Genomic DNA, 24,791 nt, shown 5'->3' with positions numbered 1-24,791 from the left:
GTTTTCTCACGTAAAACTGCAGAATTAACTTCATTCACTTCGACCATCTTGCTCAAGGTCACGATTATAACGCTGTGACCGATGCGTCACTGACAGCGTTTTAAATGAGAGGGGAAAACCAATGGCGTCATCCTCAGCACCGCTCGAGTTCTTCCATCATCCGCCGTGACAGCTGTGTCGCAGACCTCATTTGTTTGCGCTGTGCCCACATTTACCGCCGAGCTTCATACACCCGCATCGCGAATTTTCAAGTTGGGGCATATACGTAAAAATAAAAGCGCCTCCGACGGTAATATCGCCACCCTGTATTTCATCACGACGGCAACATCATCATCGGCACGGCCCCGTGAGAAGCTGCTAAGCAGGGGCGGAATCTTCTAACAGATTAGAAAGCAAACGGTTCACTTTGCTTCATGTGATTGGTCAGAATTATGTTTGCGGCACCGGCTGTCACAGACCGCGGTGCGGCACTGCAAATTATGAACACGTCACGCATACGTCAATTATTTTCAAAGCAAACCCGTCGTCGGCCAAGAGTGTAACCGGCGAAGAGGTGGCTTACTTTTAGTTCGGTTGCTGTGGCTTGACTGCTGGCTTGCGAAACTGGCTGCGCGACGCCGGAGACACGCTGGCGTCGCGCTTGCGTGCGTTGGTTGCTACGGGGGCTATCGCTTGCCCTTGTCTGCTCGACGTTGCTCTTTCGGCATCTATGACGACTGAAAATGCGATGCGCGTTCGAAGAGATGACGGATAATTATTTGCACCGCCCCTGTAGGCTTTCGAAGCAGACCTTTTGCAGGCTATACGCTACGAACTGGAGGAGACTCGAGTGACAGCGTACCAGCTAGCGGTCATTCCATGCAGAGAAAGGAATTGCGCGCTGCTGTTTATCGCCAGCGGCCTGTCGGAGGCGAAGTATTAATCGGAATGGCCTAGATCTCTGTTGGCAACACTGTCCACGAAGTTGCTCTCGCAATTGCTGTGTTGGCCAGAGAAGCTTTCCTGGGCCAGAGAAGCTTTAGGCTGGGTAAGCTTTCCTAGGAACCCCGCTGTCAAAGCCAATGCCAAGGAGATATTTGCATGGCGAGATCGAATTCCCTGTGCTACCGCCAGCGCCCATAGCTCGGAGATCACCATGCGGCAGACAGAAAGGTTTAACACAGGCAGCTCCAGCGTTTCCTTCCTTCGGCTGACAAAACTGCAGAGCCAGGACGGGAAGATTCTGGAGATCTGTTAATTGGGTGCCCTTTTTGCTCTAGTTCGGGAGTGCCGCACTTTCGTTCTCAATTTCACGCACAGTGCACACCGTCAGCACCACGCTCTTCGATTTTACTTCGCGCAGGCAATGCAGGGCCCGTATATTGTAATGTTCGATTTCACGTTCCATTGCTTCTATCGCGCGACGCGCCGTAGGGCAGACCGCAGAGATAGCGGCAGCGAACGAGTCATGTCCGAGCCGATAACGAAGGGCGAAAAAAAAAAAAAAAAGAAACAAAGTTGATATAATAAAATCCTGGTTTTTGGCATGCAAAACCCCAGAATGTTTATTTTTATAATTCTGCCGTAGTTTATTGGCACAATTAGTTCAACGTAATAAATTTGTACTGTCAAGTGTCCTTTGTTCTTAGATAAATGCGTTGAGGCTACGCGGATGCTGCTAAAATTTGGAACATTAGTGAGAGGGATATGAAAAAGAAAACAGGATGCAGAAAATTGTATTCTCGCTGCATTTTTCTTTTGAACGCTATTTTCACATGCCAAGTGGCTCAATGCTCGTGTTCATAGCCCGGTATAGGTTTTTCTAGCACTAGGAGCGCTCCCTGCGAATTTACCTAAACGAACAAGCATATAAAATATCCCAATCTGTCGAAAAAAAGAAGAAACACCGTGTTGCCTACGCTGTTCCGGCAATGTGCACGAACCATGTGTGCACCACGCCCCCCATCCCTTCCTCCTTTCCCCGAGACAAAATGAACCGCTGATTGGCTGTCCTGGAAAGTGGCTTTCTACCAAAGCATCCTGGTTTCCGCAGTATTAAAGCATTCGAGGTAGGGTGTGCTCGCTGGAAAGCATGAAGGGTGAGCAAAATGAATGTATCCGTTCCCTTATTTAGGCAGATTGGTCGTAGCTCTATGTGGGTGATGCTTTCGTGAGAACAAGGGGAACGGTTTCCCAACCCTTTCCTATGTGGTAATAACCGGCTTTTACTCTTTTTCTCTTCCCTAACTCCTCCAAGACGCGAAGACTGGCTCTCTCTAAGGGTGATCGAAAGTAACTTTTCTGCTCACCCTAAATCACTCCCACTATGACAATACTATTGCTGCACAAGCGAGTCCGAATAAGTCAACGTCTTGTTTTTGAAACAAGGGCGGAAGTAAGTATGTGGACGAGATTTTTCAGACGAAGTCAGCCTTCCAGAACACTGAATTTTGGAGACCACAGTAACAATTATGCTAAAACCATTGGAGACATTTGCATAAGTAAAGCGATATTTCCACGGTTAAAATATATTTGACGCCTCACGGTCATGACGCGGCTGCAGACTTCCTCTCACTCTGCATTTCTTGTCGTTTTGACTCACGGATGCAATTCAGGACAGACATTTGTGAACATTTTTTAAAATTTCCTGCAAGAGTGATCCTGTAAAACCGTTATGCAACTGCTTTACTGAAAAATATATCAGTGTTTGACAGGGGAACGCAACAAAAGCACTGGTGTTGTGAGCGCCCTTGTCTTAATTTTGCGCTAGAACACTAGTCCGAAACATCGTACGAACAAAAAGTTAAGCCGCACCTCAACCCTTGCAACGTTAGGCATCGCCACAAGGTTTTTGCTATTCCTTCCGTATACTAGTCCGCGTAGCACTGAAGAATTACGTTAACAATGCCGATACTGTTTCTGACTCAACTTCGTGTTAGCATTAATAATGCACGCACATGCACTTTGAGGTGTCTCGTATTACATTTCCTTATTGCCGACCTACGCACAGATAGGAAGACTACGTGAACTACGTCAACGGTAATGCAAGGAGAAAGTAGCTGCACTTGGAATTTATTTCCGAAGGAAATCTACCCCATGATAGGCGAACGGGTAGTGGCGGCGGTGTAGTGCGGAGAAAGTTTTTTTTTTTTCAGTAGCGGTTCCTCGGCCTTGCCACACCGATGAATGATGTGGCGCAGCAGTAGCGGCCCACGCAGGGACTGTCGTCACAGAGCTGGCCTTGCCAACGAAGCCTCTTGCCGTTTGGCAGAGTGTTCACGACTGCGTGGTGCTGCCTGATCCACGACATGGTTTTCAGCGTGGAGCTGGTAGCCAGGTAGTGCACATGAACCAATCGCAGCAGTGGCAATGCTTCCACCATGCGTGCGATAAAGTTTGCCACCGCGCTGTCCGTTGCCTGAGCTCCGGTCAGCAGGCACAATCTGCGCAGAGCCTTTGCCGCAGTGAGTCTAGCAGCGAAGCAAGGCATCTGCCCAAACATCACGTGGCGTGCTTCTATGGTGAGCGTAGAGAGCCGTTCATTTGCGCAAAGGAGATGGCAAGGCCCGAAGTAGAAGACAGAGCCGGCGTCACTCACCAGACTATCTAGGCTGAAGCGAAGGTTGGTGACTCGGCACCCAAGTAGGAACTTGAAACATAAGATCCTCGCGGTCTCAGCGATGTTCAGCCGCCACAGCCTAGTCTGCCTGTGCAGGCACTCGAAGTCACGCTCTGTGAACATCAAAGGCACTTTGCAGGCGGCGCATGGAGGAGTCTCGTCGTTGCTGACGTCCAGCTCCTCGAGGAACAGGCAGCATCGCGCCAGGCACTGAAGTGAGTTATGAGAATTCACGGCGCACGGTGGAAGGGCCAGCGAGCGCAGCTGAGACAAGGCCGGGCCCACGACTGAGCAGAAGTTGCAGACGAGCGAGAAGTGGCTCTTTGTCAGGCTGAGCTCGGAGATGTTGGCGAGGCACGTTCGGAGGAACTTCCGCATTGGTTTCAGGAAGCCGGGAGCAGCTCTCGGGAGGCGTTCGAGCTGGACCTGTTCGAGCAGCAGGGCTAGTGAGAGGGACCTGACATCGTTCCAGTGCTCCGGGTGCTTTGCTGCTCCGAGGAAGCGGCTGGCAGCTTCCGAGTCGGCTTCCACAGCCACGACCGCCCGGCGCACTCCCTGAAGGGACGTCCTCATCTCCCGAACGTCCTCGAGTCGGATGAAGCTGTGCGAGGCTTCCGGTGAGAGCCGGCCTTTGGGCGGAGGTACCCGCTCGCAAGTGCAAAGGAAGGTGCGCAGACCGGGCCTGGGCGCCTTCAGCCGGATATTGGCGTCGCCCATCGGTATTCCAACAGCATCCTTACGTATGACGTGAATGTGCAGGCTCTGCAGGCCGTGGCAACCATTCAAGACGCCCTCCAAGAAGTCTGCCGTCAGCGGAGTCGCGACAACTTCGACGTACATGGACTGCAGCTTTAGTGTCTGAGGCTCGCATTGCGTGCTTGTGCCTGCGACAGCGTCTTTCTCCAGCCACGAATCGTAGCGGCGGTCCTCGTAAAGCGACCACTCTAGCTTCTTCATCTTCGCGAGCCTCTGTGAGAGCATTCTAAAAAGCGCCGGAGGCTCGACGACGCAGTTCACAACGCATAGCTCCTGTATGTTATCGCAGATGGCGACAAATCCAAGGAGCACGTCGGAGGGTAAAGCTATGCAGTTGGTGAACCTCAATTGGCGCAAGTTCTTCGTGTTCACCTTCTCGCAGTATTCACCAAGCGTACATTCATCCGTGTCAGAAGTAAACGTTATGGCCTCGACGACCCGCATGCAGTTGGCGACTCCGGTGAGCTCAGCTGCTGCCTCGGTGAGAGCGAGGCGGGAGGCTCCGTCCAAGAGTTGGAATATCGATTCCCACGCTGCACGCGGGAGTCCGCAGATTAGCTCAGCACCGGGGGATGGTTGCGTCATAGTGAATCGGTTCGCTCACTACCTTGACCTTTGCCTTTGTTCAGCTGTGCGCTTTTTCGGTATTCTTGACGGGCCGGAAAAATGGATTTTCAAAACACCGCAACTTTGCACGAAGTGGCTCACTTCAGATTAAGTCTTGGTGCTGGTTGCTGGCCTTCTTTCGCAACAAGGCACCACTTGCCAAGGCGACCAATTCTGGAATGTGAAATAATTTCTGTTACAGTTAGTACAGACTTTCCGTAGACGAAAGAAAGCGTCAGATTACAGGGCACTTATGGTGTGTCTTGTCAACCCTGTCATAGCTAAGATGATCAATTAGGAACCCTCCTGGAATCTCCCAACCATTTCACAAACTGGACAAGATATACGCGCTCACAACTAGTTTCAGGTGGCTTTACAGGAAGCGAAAGCTCATTCCACTATTTGTTGGCGTCCAACAATAGTGTGATCGCTGCAATAGGGACAATTCAGACTGAAGCGGAAGCCATGAGAGCTGCCATACTTAACAAACCGCTGAAACCCAATGTCATTAAGATCAACGCCAACACTTCTTACATACGTAAGATGTTTCCCCTTGCTTGCAAACGCGATTGTAAAGCTCTCTAGCATTATTGACAAAGTACTGCTTTCCTGTAGTGAAAAGGTGCTCATGGGGAAAAGGTGTAAGCATCCGCGCCTCCACATGTTCTGTTGCTTACTGGGTTAACGGGGTTAGTGAGCACCCCCCCCCCCCCCCCCCCCCGCCCCGCACATCTGAGAGTATTCTTCCATCCAATCCAGTTAATTAACCCACGCTTTCCCGATAACAACAACAAATATACGCAAGGACAAAATTAGCAGTACCACTTTTAAAATTCCTCCCCTTTTAAAAATTCACTTCTGAACCGCTGGTCGGTATAATGTGCCGATTCCATCCAATTTTTTTTCAAATTTTTTTTTTCCTTCAGTGGTCCGAGCTGCTCTCCAACGGCGCTATTTCTGTGACCAGCGATGGTTATTAGACGTGGTTATTAGACGTATTAGACATGAGAGGTGGTTATTAAAGGGACAAAATTGAACGAAAAAAATTCTTGCATCACCTATTTTACGATGACTGTCGACCTTAATGCGATTAGCATGGAAGCAATGTAGCGAGACACCGCATTGCCCCCGCCGAAACGCGTCATGTACGAGCCGTGTACTGCACTCGGACTCCTCTCTCGCGCATTCCACTGGACACGCTGCGCCATCTAGCGGCACTGCCGCGTAGTCCGCGTGTGTCTGTATATATTATTCAGACAAGATTATCCGTATATCTATTACGCGGATCATATTACACCCAGCACCGGATCAATTTTGAAGTTGTTTTTCTGATCGAAGAGTGGCACATAACGAGTGACTCGAGGTGTCGTCGAAGAGGTTCATTGTAGGGCGGCGGATGTTGAGTGGCACACACCCAGCGACCTCAGCTGCGGTCAGAGAGGTTCCTTGAAGAGCGGCGCATATCAAGGGGCCTATACCCAGTGACCCAAGTTGCCGCCAAAGTCAATTGAAGAGCTGCACATACCCAGCGTTACATACTGTTACGACTCAAATTTCGGAACCATCGGTTAAGTGTGGTGTGTGACTCATGCCTTAAATGAGTGGGAGTGACAGGCACCTGCTGGTCTGGCAGCTACACCTTCAGTAGGAAATTCTACAAGTTGAGATCACTGTATATAATATGAGGCGGTGCGTGGTTAAACACTGGTCGCGGCCGCGATCTTCTGCGAAAGATCTATTGAAGTCGCGTCGTCGAGAAGAAAGGACACCGTCGTGAAGAGCTTATCTTCGGGGTTGACAATTGGCAGATAGAAGACTGAAGAATTCGCCCTCTCTCAAGTACCGCGGAAAGCAGCAGCCACACGGAGCGCTGATGACGTCGTTCGCCCAGAGAGTGAACGACGTCATGTATCACCATGGCGTAAAGGTTTCTACGCACCTTTGGGAAAAGGAATGACCTCCTCGCCGAAAATGGCGTGAACTTGGCCCACTGACTTGACCGCCAATCCAAAACGTTTCCTGATGCCACGTGACCGGCTGCCAATCAGAGGGAGGACAACACCTCTTTGCGCCTAGACCCTCACTGGCCTCAAGTCACCTGACTGCATCCAATGTTACGTCGGGCTACTTAAGGAGCCTGCCATGTACCTTTTTGCTCTCATCGTTTCTCAAACCTTCACCATCGTTAAGTGTTTACAATGATTCGTCGTCATACCTGCCCAGTCGCCTAGTGTCCTGATGCTCATGGCACGTCAAGCTCCCATCCCAACCAAGTAGTACCGCCGGAGCAAAAAAACCGCGAGCATTGTGAATGCGGCGTCGGAACAAGACCGAGTGACTCAGGTTGGTCCAACGGTAGGTTCACTGAGCATCCGGTTTCCTTAGCACAGCAGATGTTTGACACACACACACACACACACACACACACACACACACACACACACACACACACACACACACACACACACACACACACACACACACACACACACACACACACACACACACACACACACACACACACACACACACACACACACACACACACACACACACACACACACACACACACACACACACACACACACACACACACACACACACACACACACACACACACACACACACACACACACACACACACACACACACACACACACACACACACACCAAACGGTGCAGTTGCCAAAAGCTAAGCTCTATGTCAGCCCTGTTTAATTTGCAGGCCCTTGTCCGTGCTAATCTCGACTTCCACATTCTGACTGCGTTTTCTTTTTTTCACCATAGAAACCGGAACAGCTTTGCACCCGCGACGCTTTCTCAATCGTGCCAAAAGTGATAATGTTCTAAAGTTAAACCACTAATTGGTACATGAAACGGGATATACTAGACAAAGATAGGTAGGGCCACAGAAGAGGATGTTGCCTTTCCTAGGAAGCACTTACATTGCTGTGTAGGTGATGCCGGTGTTAATGGAGCAGGAAATGCACAGGCCATCGAATGGCCGTCGTCGTCTTTGTTTTCCATACGCCAAGTGACGCAGACACACTAAGGGATATAGAGCGAGAATCGGTTCGTGAAAAGGCGATATCGTGCACAATGAACGCTAAAAACGTATCCAGGGACAATAAATATTGAACAGAAAAAGACTGAGCACAACTTGCTTTAAAGCAAAGAAAGAAATGTTATGAGGAATGAACTCGAGGAAAACAAAGTCTTTAGAGAGGGAACCACTTCGAATTTGAAAGAATAATACACTGTCCTGAAAAATCACTAAAACAGTTCTGTTTTTCAATGCACGCGAAAAATTTTTTTTTTAATCCCGAAAGAAAGCCCGCGAAACACAAAAAGTGCCACGCAACTAGTCGCGCATGATTGGGAATTTTCGAGGATGTTCTAAAATTTTCTAGTTTACACTTTTGCTCTGAATTTATAATTAAGAAGTGCATTGATTATTATTGACCAATTATGTAAGGCGAAATACAAAAAAATTGTCTGACTTGCCCGTAGCGAAAGCAAACATTACCTTGGTTCTGTCCAGTTACGTATGGAACTTGCATATTTCTAAATTTTTGGCATATGTTACGCGAGACACTTGGTATACTCGTGGGGGGGGAGTGTGCCTAGCCTGCTTTCCTGGTGATGCCGTTGAGGGAGGTGATGTATTCAGTTTGTTCTGTCCCATTGATGGACAGGTCTATATTAATTAGACAGTTTTATATATTTTAAGTACTCTCAATTCGCGAAGGAGGTTTAGAGAAGTGCGATTAAAAAAGAAAGACCTGTGCATTCCGTTTAAAAAGTGTCCGACGTTTACAATACCGTAATGCGAAATTTGAGCGCACCTGTATACGCGTTTTCATTTCGCGATATATTGAGGCAAAGAAATCGAAACCAAAATAACTGCTCCGACTTGCAGTGGTGGGCCAGTGCCGTCAGCGCCATCGCGGAGTCAGTGGAAGTAAGGGAACGCTGGCATGATGAGCGGCATCGGAGCCAGAAGAAGAAGAAGACAATGACGACGACGACGAAAGCGCGAGCGCGCGGGTAGCAAAATTACTTCCACACCGTGTTATAGATAGTATATTACAAGGTCATCTGAAGAACCTTCGAACATTGTAATTTTGACAGATGCTTCACAATGTGAAGAAAAGTCAGGTATAGGAATATGTTACCCGATTCTTGATTGGACATTCTCTCTTCGGCTTCCAGATTTCATACCGATCTTTTTTAGCAGAATTCATGGCCGTGGTGCTGACATTACGCAAATTAGGACCATCAATTACGTCAGTCGTGATAGTCACCGATTCGTCATCATTGGGCTCATCCCTTACTGCTTCTCATTATTCTCGAGTGATGAGGACGTTTCAATCATTGGCACCTGGGTACTTGAGAAGCGTGCGTTTGATTTGGGTGCCTAGTCAGAGAGGACTAATCATAAATGAAATTGCAGACTCTCTAGCCAAGGTATCGATAAGTGGCCCGATTCTCCCTTGCTGCCCTTTGACTGCTCTTGTTACTGCTGCTAGATTTCGCAGGAGTGTCATGCAGGCAGTACCAGGCTCCACAATTACCAACTCTGTGGATTACCGACATCTCCTATACCCTTAGCACAGAGATTTTTGCCGAACACGGAAAATTGGAATGTCCATCACGAGGCTGCGCTGCCGTATACCTGCGTTGAACTTCTATCTCCACAGGTCTGGTCTCGTCCTCTCACCATTATGGTCATTCTGTGGCGAAGCGGAGACAATTTCTTGTTGTCTTGCAGGAGTTTTTCTATTATAAGAAAACGACTACTCGAAATCCCACTTCGCACTATTGGTCTAAATTTATCAGTGCCTGTGATCCTATCTTTTGGAGCCTCCTTTATTGGGTTCAGCCACAGAAATGTTTGCTTGGCAATCCGAAATTACCTCATTGAAACCAATCGAATTCCATGTTAGATTGATCGTTCTCCCTCCCAACCATAGGTTTCTTTTATTTTTTATCTATTATTAATTTTTTTCTTCTTTTTTTCTCTTGTTATACCCGGTTTTTTCCGATTACTTTTTTCTCTCCAAACACAAAACGTTTACTTTTAAACTCCAATGTTCAAATTGTTAACTCCCTTGTTATTATTTTTTATGCACCTAATTGAATTACCCGATTCATGGCCAGTCCCCCACTGTGGGTATGTGCCACGGCTACTCAGGACAACAACAACAACAACAACGACGACGACGACGCTCAACCCAGGAAGGGGCGCCTAAGGGGTGCGCACAAGAAGCATGGGTAACAGCAGATTTGAAGTTGCTATAATCCAAGATGAGAGCGATGGAAGCAGGAAGGTGATTCCGGTCTACGCTTTCTCTAGCGCTGAACGATTCGCTAAACAAGTTCGCATGACAAGCTGACAATGCTACATTAAACCTGTGGTGTGACCTAGGTGAAATGTAGGTAAGCGAAGAAAAAAAATGGTTTCTTTGAAGACATGGTTATAATGATGCATTTTACGAAAAAAGGCAGAGGCGGGAACCCTAACGACGCATTGAAAAATCGGGTAACATTAAACTGGTCTTCAACGACGTTACTTAGGCATGACGCGAGTAATTGGAAATAACGGAACGTGTGGCTTGATTCTCAATGCCTTCCAGTGTGTGAACAAGGGCGAGTTGGCCGGGGTCACAAAATAGTAGAGGCGTGCCCTGAAACTTAAGTAATCTGAAGACCAAAGTACTTGTAGACCGTTACAGGTGACAGAAGAAAATTATCAAGATTAAAGTTCAGCGCAGTGTTGATGCGAGAACGAGATATATGCATGACTTTACATTTCCCCAAATTAAGCTTCGTATGGAATTTCAAACAGCATTCCGATACGTGGTGAAAATTGTGTTGGAGCTGATTCCAGTAAGATATGCTAAAGCTTCCTCTTAATGTGAGCCAATAGGCAAGGCCATTACACAGATTTAAAAAAATATATATACAGAAGCGGTCCAAGAACCAGCCCTTGTGGTACGCAAGATATTACAAAGAAGCACTTGAACAAAAGCTATTAGCTGTTACGTATTGCGTTTTGTCAGAAAGAAAACATTTAATCCAATTAAGTCCCTGCTGATCAAAATTAAGTTCACCACTCAGTAGCAAAGGCTCTGGCAAAGTAAAAATATAAAGTTTGTGCCAGTTACAAAATCAGCATTTGCAAACAGATCGGTCAGGGAAGGTTAAGAGTTATGTTTTGCAGGAAGTGGTTTTCGAAATCCATGCTGAACGGTGTTAAAATACAAATCGGATTCTAAAAACTCAGCGAAGGGAGAATATATTGTCACGTAGTAGTCGCAGTGAAGCAAGCAGAAAAACTGGGAATGACGAAACTAGCGTTTTATTGGGCGAACTTCTGCGCTCAAAAACAGGCTACACTCAAAGAACGACGATAGCGGCGAACACAATCAGTGATCGTCGAAAATCTGATCTGCCGGTCAAGCGCGTCGGCTTTTTACACGTGTCTTCCAGAAAGTCCTACACATTTCGCGTCGCACATGCAATCGGATTACACGAGCTTTGGTGACAACAGGACCATCGATAACATTCGAGAAACTTCTGATACACGCGGGCGCGTCTCGCGCTGAGCGATAACATTCCTTAGACGGTGAAAAGCGCTCACCTGCAAAGGATACACAAGCCCACGTGTCAATGCCCCCTCTCAAAAAACATCGTCCCGATGCTACAAACAGGAGAGCGAAACACAAAAGGATACTTATTAAACAAAAGTTACAAGACAACGAAAAGAAACAAAGTAAAAAAAAGAAAATCCAAAGGTCCAGCTACGCAAAGTAGCAAAGTTCATTAGCGCTGGCAGAACGGCTTAAGTCGCACAACGTGGACTATTTCAGGTCGTGAGCGGCGTCGCTACGATAGCGAAATGCCGTCTGGTCCGACCTCATAGTCGAGTGAGCCAATGCTTCGGATGATCTTGTAGGGTCCGAAATAGAGGCGTAAAAGCTTCTCGCTAAGTCCTCGCCGGTGTATTGGGGTCCAAACCCAAACACGGTCGCCGGGCTCGACGTAGCGTCGTCGAATGTTGTAGTGTCGGCTGTCGGTCCTCTGCTGGTTCTTGATCCGCAGGCGAGTGAGCTGTCGAGCTTCTTCGGCGCATTAGAGATAGGTGGCGACGTCAAGATTCTTTTCGTCGGTGACGTGTGGCAGCATGGCGTCGAGAGTCGCCGTCAGGTTCCTGCCGTAAACCAGATTGAACGGCGTGATCTGTGTCGTTTCTTGCACGGTCTTGTTGTAAGCGAAGGTTACGTACGGCAGGACGGTATCCCAGGTCTTGTGTTCGACGTCGACGTACATTGCTAGCATGTCGGTGAGGGTCTTATTCAGGCGCTCCGTAAGACCATTCATTTGCGGGTGGTAGGCAGTTGTCCTGTGGCTTGTCTGGCTATATTGCAGAATGGCTTGGGTGAGTTCCGCTGTAAAGGCCGTTCCTCTGTCGGTGATGGGGACTTCTGGGCCGCCATACCGCAGCAGGATGTACGCCACGAAGAATTTCGCCACTTCGGCTGCACTATAGCTTTCGGCAGAGCTTTCGTTTCAACGAAGCGGGTGAGGTAGTCTGTCACCAAAACTGTCCACTTATATTCGGATGTTGACATCGAAAAGAGTCCCAACAAATACATTCCGATCTGCTGAAATGGTCGGAAAGGAGGCTCGATCGGCTATAGGCCGCGTGCACCGCCTATAGAGGCGCCACGATGGCCACCTAGCGGGCGCTTCCAACAATACGCGCGGGAGCAGTAGCAGACGACAACGCTTTGCAGCAAGGGTGACTGAAGTTCGCGGCTGCGATTTGTCCTTTGTTCGGGCGCCAGACTGCTTCTTCTGCGGTGAGAGCTGTAGCGAAGACGCAGACCTCTGTGGGAGCGGGTATGAACAAGATGTTACCGGTGTTTGGGGCAACATGGTCCACATACGCGCCAGGTGCGTCCCGCAGACAAACGCCATGAAGACCATTTACATGAAGTGGAGCTCATGTAAACTAGCCGACAAATTTTGTTGACTAATGCGATGTCTCGACCGTGTTTTTTTTTTAATTCTACCCTTGCCGTAATGCTGCTTCTGCACCTCAACAATAAGCACCCGTCGTTAGTGCATACTTAGATAACAAATCCGCACGGTGCGATGTCTGCATATGCCGTGGTGCGATTTTACTGCCGATGAATACATGTGACGCCGCCGAATAAGTGTAGTGAAAGTCGCCTGAAGAAGAATAATTGTGAATTTATTGATAGAAACGCGTACACTATAGTCAACGAAGCCACCAAACGCACGGGTTAATAAAAGCGCGTGTTAGCGCTGTATACCGCCGATGAACTGCCGTTCGCGCTGCAGTTTTTGCAATATTAAATTCCCTAGGGGAGCTGCTTGGAAACGTACAAAGCTATAGTCTGACTAACTTTGCAGTACTTTTTTTTAAATGCTACTAGAGAGAGGTGCCACATGATATACTTAAAGGCAGAGCAGTGCCAGTCAAATTAGATCCAGCGCTGGCGGCAAGGCCGGGTTTAGTCCTATGCGGCGTAAGCATAATAAGAAATAATTCAGTGAGTACAAAATTCACTTGCAAGAAGCGACTACGTTGTGAAACAAACAAACCACTCGGCGTGTTAAGTCTGCTCAGACAGCATCAAGGTGTGATGACTTACCAAACATGACGCGAACTATTCAGCGAAAAATGGATCAGCGAAAAATGGAACAAAAATACCATATGCAGCAACTATTAGCAATTCTCGCCCTGAGCTACCTATTTTCTAAACACATTTCCCAAAAAACCACAATATCTAAGATGCCCTCGGGAGAAATGAATAAAGCTGTTAAAGAAGCACTTGCTTGGTGTCATTCCGATAAGACACAGCGTGATTTATACCCTTTACAAACGAGGCAGGGTGAAAACCTCGCAGCTCAAAAGAATCAAGAGTTATGCATGAAGCAACTAGCAACAGTTAAACATGTGCGAAACCACACATAAAATAGATGTAAAAACATGAAGTGCGCGACAGCTGGTGCGAGGATTTACCGGGCCACATAAAACTAACAATTTCAGTTCTTGCAAACTTCTGTAGCTTTAACATACAACACAATGCGCTCATGCAGTCGTGCTGCCTAGCTAGCCGAACGCGGTAAAGAAGCGGAAAACAATATAAGCGGCAAACGGCATTCCGAACTTTAGCGAAATGCCTTTAAACCACATGTTGCACTGCAGACGAACTTCGTCGCTTACGCGTCTAACTACAATCGAGTAAATAAATAACAATAAAAAAGAAAAAACACCGAAACGACAAAGGAAAGGATGAGAACAAGAAATTTCGCGCCGAAGCGACGATCCATTGCCACCGTTGCTCCTGCAGATGAGGCTTTGCGGGGAATAATTAGAACCGTATCGCCGGCACGTTGTCGCCGGTATTTGAGCCCCCCACCCTGCAACAATTCTTCTTCGACATTCTTCGGAAGCTTTGGCCATCCCACACATGCGAAGGGTGTTGCCTATTTTGCTCTGAAAACACGCATAAGACGGAGAAGCACTATCAGCGACGCAACAAACTACGGTGTGTTACGGCGCGCGGCTCGCTCCTCTCCCGTGCGTTCTGCGCAAGGCCGCCACCAGTGGCGCGGCCATCGGCGTGCACGCCGCGTATAGTAATCCGCTGGCCTTGTCGGTGGTGTGTTGCGTCGCTGACAGACTAGGCATGTCTTGACGTAACGGGAGACGTCGGCGGTCAGGCGCGGCTTGTAATACCTTACCTGTATCCTCGATAGCGTCCGGGAGAATCAGATTTCCAGCGGTCGGATCGTCATGTAGGGTGTGCAGTACTGCTGGACGCAGCGGCGATGGAACAAGAACGTACTTGGCGCGGACTGGTTAGAAATTATTTACGAGTAGGTTGTTTTGAAGCGAGAACGAAGGCAATCCTTGTTTGAACGCCCTATAGGGATAACGTCGGTGTTCCCTCCCAAATACTCGACGAGGCTTTTTAGGTCTGGGTCTACTCGTTGCTGTTCAGCGAAGTGTTCCGCGCTTATTATTTCAAGGAAGGCGTGGTCACCCTCGTCATATTGCGGCGGCGGATCAATTAGGGCGCGTGATAAGCAATCGGCATCAGAGTGTTTTCTTCCGGACCTCTAGATTACAGTGATCTCATATTCTTGCAGCTTGAGGCTCCACCGTGCCAGGCGTCTGAAAGGGTCTTTAATTTCGGTAACCAACACAACGTGTGATGGTCGCTCACGACTTTGAACAGACTGCCATATAGATAAAGGTGGAGTTTTACTGTAGCCCAAATTATGGCGAGGCATTCCTTTTCGGTCATAGAATAATGGACTTCCGCTTTTGAGAGCGTCCGCCTAGCGTAAGCTATCCACCGTTCAAGTCAGTCTTTCCTCTGGACTATAACGGCACTAAGGACTAGACTTCTGACGTCAGTGTACATTTTTGTATCGGCGTCCTCCTTGAAGTGAGCAAGTACCGGCGGCGACTGCATGCGCCGTTTGAGTTCTTGAAATGCGTCGGCCTGTGGAGCTTCCTACTTGAACTCGGCATCACAATTAGATGTGTCAGCGGCTCAGCGATGCGTAAAAGGTACTTGAGAAAGCGCATGTAGTAGGCGCCACGGTCTAAGAACATTCTTACACCATGATAGGCACACATGATAAGGAATCTACGCACTGCCTTCTTGTCGATGGGCTGCTGGAACTCTGCGATGGCAGTTGTCTTTTGCAGGTCGGGGCGTCCTCCAGATTTGCCGATGACGTGGCCCAGGAGCAGAAGCTCATCGTAAGCGAAACGGCACTTTTCCGGCTTCAGCGTGAGTCCTGATGACTTGATGGCCTCTAGTACTGTCGCAAGCCACCTAAGGTGATCGTCGAAATTTTCAGCGAAGACGACGACGTCATCCAAGTAAACAAGACACGTCTGCCACTTCAATCCTGCTAACACCATGTCCATGACGTGCTGGAACGTTGCAGGCGCCGAGCAGTCCGAACGGAATGTTCTTGCACTCATTGAGGTCGTCTGGCGTGATGAAGGCGGTTTTTTCGCGATCTCTCTCGTCAACTTCTATTTGCCAGTAGCCCGTCTTGATATCTATCGACGAGAAGTATTTAGCTTTGCAGAGCCGATCCAATGCGTCGTATATTCGTGGGAGGGGGTATACGTCCTTCTTCGTGATCTTGTGCAGTTGACGATAATCGACGCAGAAACGTAGGGTTCCGTTCTGTTTCTTCACCAAGACTACAGGAGATGCCAACGGGCTTTTCGACGGCTGGGTGAAGTCACGCAGCATTTCGTCGACTTGTTGCCCATAGCTTAACGTTCTCGCGTCGAAACTCGTTAAGGGCTCTGGCAGAGTGGTCGAGCGTACTCTTCGGTTATTATGCGATGCTTTGCAACTGGTGTTCGTCGAATTATCGACGATGTCGAAAAGCAGTCTTTGTATCGTCGGAGAAGATTTCGGAGCTGTTGCTGCTGCTTACTCACGGGGAGACTTGTATTTATGTCAAAGTCTGGTTCGGAAACTATGGTCGTCGGGGTAAATACGACAGAATCCAAGGGGACAAGCGCATTGCAGGTTTCGAATTTCCTCGATGTATGCGATCGTCGTGCCCTTGTTGATGTGCCTGAACTCCTGGCTGAAGTTCGTTAGCATCACTTTCGCTTTCCCTCCGTGGAGTCGAGCAATCCCTCTTCCAACGCAATATTCACGATCCAGCAGTAGACGTTGATAACCCTCGATGACGCCTGCTACGTCTGTGGGTGTTTCGGTGCCGACAGAAATAACGATGCTGGAATGAGGCGGGATGCTTACTTGATCTTCGAGCACACTCAAGGCGTGGTGTCTACGACAGCTCTCCGGCGGTATCATTTGATCTTCCGAAAGCGTTATCGACTTCAGGTTGATGATTCCGCCGTGTTGGTTCATGAAGTCCATGCCGAGAATGACGTCTTGTGAACACTGTTCGAGGATAACGAAGGTGGCAGGGTAGGTCCAGTCATGAACGATAATTCTTGCTTTGCAGATTCTCGTCGGCGTTATTAGGTGTCCTCGAGCTGTCCGGATTTGAGGGCCTTTTCATGCAGTCTTAACTTTCTTCAACTGGGTGGAGTTACGTATTCGGTGGCTGGACGCCGAATGCGTAGGCACCGACGGAAGGGCACCGACTGGGATGCGGCTGCTCCTGCAATTCTCTTTGCTCTGCGCTCCGTCACTCACGAACCAACAGGATTCACCCGGGCGGAACTTGTTTACGGTCGAGCGCTTCTCTCCCCGCTCACCTTACTAAAAGAAAAGTAGAGAAGACAAATTTGTAGACAAATCCGCAGTCCAGTACGTACTGTTACGGTTGGCGTGCAACACCCCGGGCAAAAAGGTTGCTCAAAGACCATGCCCAATCGAAACGGAGGATGAATCCCTAATTTACTATGGTTGTCTCGAGTGGTTGCCCGTGTGGCAGGCGTCCCGCCGTGATTACAGGTCCATTTTTATGTGTGCGACTCTAGGGGAGACTCTTTCCGTGAACCAAACAGGAACCACGGGTGGCCGCTAGAGGAGGCAAGCACGTGCAACGTCGCCTAAGAGAAAGGATCAGCCGCCCATCCCCGACCAGACTCAGTGCATGTCACGTGACATTGACATGAGGAAGATCGCGCCTACGATTTTAGCGGGCCTATTTAAGCGGCCCCGCAAGTATTTTCAATGTATTCTCTTCTATATGCTTCACCAACCATTGAATAAACAGTGGAAGTTTCGCACTGGAAATCGTCTCGTCCCTACCTGGTCGCCATGGTCTACCGACGCCTGCAGCCTGACGACAACGCCACGCTACCCTATAGTAACGCCGGTCGAGGTTCGAGAAACAGGCGTCGCAACAGTGCATCGCAAGAATTGGCGCAGATCAGCATGGCGGAAGCGCAGCAACGCGCAAAAGTGTATTACGACAGATCTGCACGCACTCGAACCTTCAAGGAAGGCGACAAAGTGCCGGTTTTGAAGTCGTCGAAGGCATATAAACTAAGTAGCATGGGATGGGCCGGTCATGGTTAAGCGAAAGTTTTCCGACACCAATTTGTAATGACGCCCGGTAAACGCAACGACCTCACAATCTACCGCTGCAATCTAATGAAGCCGTTTATCGAACACAGAGACGTTGAGTATCGTCCTAAACGAACCAGAGGAAATAAATGTTCCAGTCCCTCAAGTACTGACCTCTTGCTCTTTTCCGTCAACAGAAGAAATACTCGAATCTGTCGCTAAACAAGCTTCTTGAACAATCAAGCAGAGAAAGGAGTTAAAAGTGCTTGTACGCAACTTCAGCGATTTGTTTGCCATTACGTATTCGGCGGCTAGACGCCTAAAGCGGCGGGGCGACCGGCCCAAGGAACAGACGACCTACGCAGCGCCAGGAAGACAATCGCCATTCCTTCAGCGACGCGCTTTTTGTGCGCTAAGTAGCCAATCAGGGAGTGGCAAAATAAAAAGAAAAGATATCGCGGCAAGCGGGGCAATCTTATCGGCAGGCCCTAACGTAGAATGTGACCAGCCCTGCGAATGTTACAGCTCAGCCATAGCTACCCATTTCGGAAGGCGTTCAAGAGGATGACGCTTCTCGAACAACTGGAGGTGGGAACAGGCAGCCAACGATGGAAACAAGAGTGCCCAAGCACAGCACTGAGGCGTTTTGCATGATCACATTGTCCTTGCGCTTGGGATGGGTGAAGACGCTGAGGTGCATGGTGGCACAGGCGGGCAAGTTGAGCTAGACATCGTAGAAAGGGTGAAGGTACTGTGCGTCTTCGTGTTCGAACAACAAGCCCGTGGAGAGGGGCTGGGACGGCCAGGAGGAGGCGACGCCCATAATTAGCACTGCTGGCGGAGTGCCGAAATGCTGCCGAGCACGTAGCGACAGGGAGACGGCCGCAGACCTCTGGCGCAGGGTTCATCATGTCAGCCGGCACTACAGGATATGAAGTGGCTTAGTGAACGAGCGGAAGAAATGCACTAACTACGTCAGAAGCAACCTCGCGCCCAAGCTTAGGAAAGCGCGGCAGTTGAATTTACTGGGAGCAGAAGGCATGAAAACCGAAGATGAGAATGAAAAAGGTTTACGTCGACTGCATGCACACGAGCAAAAAACTAGGGAATGCGGCTAAGGCAGTCAGCAGTTGCATATAGTTTGCTTTTGTTGTGCCGCACTAGGAAATCAAACTTGAAGTGCTAGACTCCACCTCATCAAGTGACCATTTTTGTTTGACCTTTGGTTCAACCACACTAAGGGGGAGTGATCGGTTTCAAAAACTAAGGAAGAGCCTTTAAGATAACACGAGAGCTTTTCGAGAGCCCACACCAAGCAAGTGCATTCTTTTTCTGTTGTGCTGTAGGCTTGCTCGCGTGACATTAGCTTTCCACTCGTCTAGACAACAGGGTGCTCCTCGCCTTTTTCGTTCACCTGACTTAAAACACCCATTCCGCGGTCCCTGGCGTAACACTGAACCAGGAAAGGGAGAGAGTAATCTGCTGCCGCGAGAACCGGTTCGCCAACAAGAATCTCTAATCTCAGCAAATGAGTCCTTACGCGCCGTATTCCAACGCACAATAGTAGGCTCAGTCTTGCGGAGAGCGTCTGTAAGGACGACCAGCGATATGTGCGAAATTTGGAATGTAGGTTCTTTTACCGTGGCCCTGCGCGTGATCATACTCTGCGATCCGCTTGTTCTGCCTCAGTATTCGTGTAGCACTGAATTATACCGCTAGTCATGTTTCCCTGTGCACAGCGCGCAAAATCGTGGGCTGGGCGAACGAGACAACAGCTCGCGCGCGACGCCGTCCGGCGTAAGTGCGTAGCGCCGAAAAAAAAAAAAGCGAGGAGCAAAAAAAAAAAAAAAATGAAGGTGGGGCCTGTGACGTATGCCTCGCATGATCCTCGAGGTCCGGTATGGGAAAACACAGGGAATGAATTTCGCTTGCGTAGCTTAGACGGGACGAGTGGAGAGAGCGTCTTGCTTGGCAGTGGAGCCCGCCTGCTTGAATGGTGGGTTCGCGGCACTGAAATATTGCTATCTCGGCTATTAATGAGCCGATTAAAAAAATTCTTGCGGCGGAACGCTCCCTATATGACACGTAACAACTCCTAGCGTATAACCGAACTTTGCTACGGGGCCTGGTGAGGGGCCCTTTAAAGAGGCTTGTCTAGCGACAGATTCGAGTATTTCCTCTGTCCACGGGGAGGAGCAAGGGGTCGGTACTTGAGGGACTGCAACATTTATTTCCTCTGGTTCGTTTAGGTCGATGCTCAACGTCTTCGTGCGTTCGATAAACGGCTTCATTAGGTTGCAATGGCAGATTGTCACGTCGTTGCGTTTACCGGGCGTCGTTACCAAGTAATTGGTGTCGGAAAGCTCTTTCTTAAACGTGACCGGTCCATCCCATGCTACTCCCAGTTTATTTTTCTTCGACGGCTTCAAAGTCAGCACGTTCTCGCCTTCCTTGAAGGCGAGAGTGCGTGCAGATCTACCACAGTACACCTTTGCGCGTTGCTGAGCCTCCGCCATGTTGATCTGCGACAATTCTTGCGATTCACGTAAGCGTTTCAACAAGGTCAGCACGTACACGACAACGGATTCGTCAACAAATTTGTCTTCCCACTTTTCTTTTAGTAAGGTGAGCGGGGAGCGAAGGGCTCGACCGTAAACAAGTTCCGCCGGGGTGAATCCAGTTGCTTCGCGAGTGACTGAGCGCAGAGCATTGCGGGAACAGCCGTATCCCAGTCGGTGCCCTTCTCGAAGCAGAGCGCGCGCAGAATCCGCTTCATTGCCGAGTGAAGTTTTTCGACTGAATTGCTTTGCGGGTGGTAAACAGCTGTGGTGAATGGATATGCCACATTTCTGCAAGCATGTCGTGGTAAGCGTGCTTGTAAACACAGAACCTTGGTCGCATTGGAATTCACTGGGAAATCCGATTCTGGCAAAGACGCCGAGTAGCTCGTTTGCAACTGCCGTGGAGTTTAATTCCGGTAACACCACTGCTTCCGGGAACTTCGTGACTCGGGCAAATGAGAGTTAGTATTTGTGGCCCACCGCTGTTACTGGTAATGGACCAACAACGTCGACTATATACCGATATGCGAAAAGGTTCGCCAATCAAAGGCACTTAGACCAAAGGTGCCTGGAGTTCTTCGTTTGGCCATCCGGTCCTTCGGCAAACGTTGCAGGAATGTACCTATTGCTCAGATTTCTTGAAGAATATCGGCCAGTAGTAGTCGTTCAATAGTCTGCCCGTAGTTGTTTTTATGCCTAAATGGCCAGCCCAGCTATTAATTTCTGTGAACCAAATCGAGAAGTGCAGCACAGTACTTCTGGGGAACTGCAAGCTTTTCGAAAGAGCGGCTTTTGTTGTTTTTGAATGTGCGGTACAAGAGGCAGTCTTTGACAGTGAACGATACTGGTCTCCTTTGGTTCCGTCTTGATCTTTCCCAGCACGTTTGCAGTAGCGCCTCGTCGTTCGCTTCATCCGTTTTGAGAACGCCTTTTTTTTTTTTTTTGTCTACCTTTGCAAGAAGTTCAAATTTTCACCGATCGGACTTATCGTTTTGTCTCCGGGCGCGGAAGCGACCGGGTAGTTATCAATGGCTGGTGTGGCTGGAACGGTTTCGCTCGTTGCTGCAGCTTGTGACGGATCACATTGCTCTGGAATTTCGGTGGCACGAGTAGCGTCAGTGCATGGTTTGCGCTCTTGCGCGGGACCTCGTGACGACCATTACAGGGTTCGCATGAAGTTCCATTCCACCGTTTGGCAAGACCCCCATTGATCTGTTAGCAAAAAATTTTTTTTTTTTTTTTTTTTTTTTTAGGGAGCTTGTGTGAAACAGCAGCTTCAGTTTGAAATTTGCCGAAGGCGCCCGTGATTTCAACTTCGGCTACCGGCAAGCACTCCATGTCGGGCTCTAGTGCGTGAAGCACCCATACGCACGATCGGGTAAATTCCTCGGGTTTAACAAACGACGGGGGCAGGATGTCGGATGTTGCTCCTGTGTCACGTAGAACCTTGCAACTGATGCCGTTCACCATCATGTCATAGGTGTAAGGAGAGAGTAAATCGCTTTCTTCAGTTAGCAAATTAACGGACACATTTGCTTGTCGGCACCCTACTGCGATATGGCATGGTTGCTGGCATCTGTAACAGACTAACGGTCTTCTTTCTTCGAACTTTTTTGGTTCACCCAAGTTGACCGCATGCACTTGGGTGGGAACATTGTCGGGTTTTCCTTGGTTCGTTTTTCTCGCTTTTTTTTTGAAACTTACTGAATGCTACCGACGGTTTCTGTCGCAGTTCTTCCGAACTTTCCATTCTGCGGGGACAGTACTTGTCAACCAAATTAGCTGCCGTTTGCAACATCTCCCCGTTTGACTTGTCCTGAATCCACAGGCGCATTTGCTCCGGAATAGACGCATAGAATTGCTCCAGCGCAAACACTTCAATCAGACGTTACTTGGGGCGCTATAACGTAAAACTATTCCAAAATTTTCTATTCCAATTCTGCTATCAACCCTCCACGATTGGTCAAAAACTTTTTTCGACCACCCCCACTTCACCTGTCTGTCACGCGACGTCACGAAAACTGCGATAGCTCTCCTATCTGATATGATGTGTACATACTGATTATGCATGATTTCACAGAAAAAAGAAAAACAGTTATTTCTGATTCGACCCCTTTTCGCCATTAGCCCTCGGCTATTGGTAAAAAGTTTTCGGGCTGCACCCACTTCACCTGCCTGTCACGCGACGTCACAAAACCGCACAAACTCACCGCGTCAAAGTGACGTATACGCGATAAAGATGCATTAATATGCCGAACAAAACTGAGTTTTCTTCTGAATAGCCGCAGGCTGCCCCGTTCCGAAAGGAATAAAAGATGGCTGCCGCCGATCGCTGAGACGCTGGCTACTCGAAACTGCCGGAGAGCATGGATGTATTTGCGTATAATAAAACTTCTTGCGTGGCCGTGTAACGTTTTCGAGCACTTTCGGCACGTTTACCACCTCATTCTGCCAACTCTTCTTTGCTGAGGGTAAGCTTTAGCGTCATTCTTAAGCTTCCGTTGCATGCCGCTGCGATTTTCGACCAACCACCCCAAGCTAAGTAAGGGAAAGCCGACCAATCGCAGACGCCGGCACCACCCTCTTCATCCGGTTATCGATTTTCAGTGCACTAGCTCTGCCCCAGCGGATCCCTCTCCACTTGAGCGTTCTCCTCGTCTCTTGTCAGCCAATTAGATACGACAAGCCGCTCAGTGTAGGCAATGTTATTCGTTTTTCAAGCAAACAAAAGTGACCTCCTATGGACGAGGAGAGTGTTCGATTGGGCTGTACAGACAACCCTGTGGGTGACCGCCCGGTGCTTGCGTCACTGGTTACGCAAATTTGACGTCAGGAGATTGGAATAGAAACATATTGGAATAGTTTTACATTATAGCGCCCTTGTTCTCGTATGCGTTGGCACCTTTAAGCCATTCTTCCATCAAGCTCATGGATTTCTAGGCGAATTGCGAGAATGACTCCCCTTGACTACGTACCGTGTTACGAAACTTCATCCTTAAGGCTTCTGTAGGCAAGCTGTACCTTCGCCTCGGCTGAAGCTTTACTTTATTGTAGTCACGCGCATCTTCATCTGGCATTCTCGCGATTACGTCCGCTGCTTCGTTTGTAAACAATGTCAATAGAAGTTGCGACCAGGTCTCTTCTGCAAGTGCTACTCTAGTTCACGTCCTCTCAAAGTTGACGAGGTACAAAGTGATGGCCCTATCAGCCTTAAAAGGTTGCATATATCCGCGCAAGTCGAAACTGTCAGTTCGTTCAAGGCTATGCAGCTGCATCTCGTTCTTTTAGCTGTTGGGAAATTGACTTCCAACATTCCTCGACTTTGTCGTCGTTCGCTCCGCATTTGGATATTGCTTCAATAATGGCAGACTTGGGTATCGACTTCTGTACTGGTATACCTAACTCTTCAGCTAGCAACAATAGGTTGGGTTTCGTTAACGATGCGAGGTTCATGACTGCTGATAACAAGTGCCAATCTTACACGTACTACTTATATTCAGCAAAGTCAAAATGCCTTCACTACCAATTAAATGTCGCTATAATGCTCCCAATGAAGTCAAGTAAGCCGTGCTCTCACCAAACCGGACGCCAAGGCCACCGCCAGCGAGCGCTCCATCCGCTGCCACCAGCTGTTACGTGTTCGGCGGCTAGACGCCGAGAGCGGCAGGACGACCGGCCGAAGGAACCCACGACCCATGCAGCACCAGGAAGACAATCACCTTTATTCCTTCAGCGACGCGCTTTTTGTGCGCTAAGTAGCCAATCAGGGGGTGGCAAAATAAAAAGAAAAGATATCGCGGCAAGCGGGGCAATCTTATCTGCAGGCCCCAACGTAGAATGTGACCAGCACCGCGAATGTTACAGTGGCAAGGGGTCCACTCATCACGGAGTAGTCGGCTCCTGTGTCCATTAAGGCGGTGACTGCGTGGCCATCGAGAAGCACGCCGTGGTTGATGGTTCTTTGTCTTACGTAGCAGTTAGATTTTGACGTCGGATCACGACTGCGTCGTGTCGATTTGTGACTGGAACATCGCGTCGTCAGGTCTTCTTTTGTCGGCGTATTTCCTTGCTTCTAGGCTTCGTCGGGATGGCGGCGTCTCGTTGATATATCGTCGAGATCGTCTTTTCGGCGTCTTCGTCACCGGTCGTCGAGAACTCCACTGAGTAGCGGCGAGATAGTCGGCGATGTCACGAGGGCGCTTCTCA

At 49.0% G+C, this 24,791-nt stretch overlaps 1 protein-coding gene across 2 annotated transcripts; it reads right to left on the bottom strand.

The window, feature by feature from the left end:
• Positions 1-3,034: 3,034 nt before the first annotated feature.
• Positions 3,035-24,294, bottom strand: LOC126516956 (uncharacterized). Of its 2 annotated transcripts, XM_055064052.2 has the most exons (3): positions 24,163-24,294; positions 7,906-8,008; positions 3,035-5,134 (listed from the first exon to the last, which is right to left on the bottom strand). In XM_055064052.2, exon 3 carries the CDS (start codon positions 4,937-4,939, stop codon positions 3,131-3,133), a length of 1,809 nt encoding a protein of 602 aa, XP_054920027.2. In that variant the 5' UTR covers positions 4,940-5,134; positions 7,906-8,008; positions 24,163-24,294; the 3' UTR covers positions 3,035-3,130. The 2 variants fall into 2 exon arrangements, with proteins under 2 accessions (XP_054920027.2, XP_050022991.2); XM_050167034.3 differs by lacking the exon at positions 7,906-8,008.
• Between the last annotated feature and the right edge of the window lie 497 nt (positions 24,295-24,791).

The sequence above is a fragment of the Dermacentor andersoni genome, unplaced genomic scaffold (assembly GCF_023375885.2).
Source record: "Dermacentor andersoni unplaced genomic scaffold, qqDerAnde1_hic_scaffold ctg00000042.1, whole genome shotgun sequence".
NCBI classification, from domain to species: Eukaryota; Metazoa; Arthropoda; class Arachnida; order Ixodida; family Ixodidae; genus Dermacentor; species Dermacentor andersoni.
This window is presented reverse-complemented; position numbering and strand designations above follow the sequence as displayed.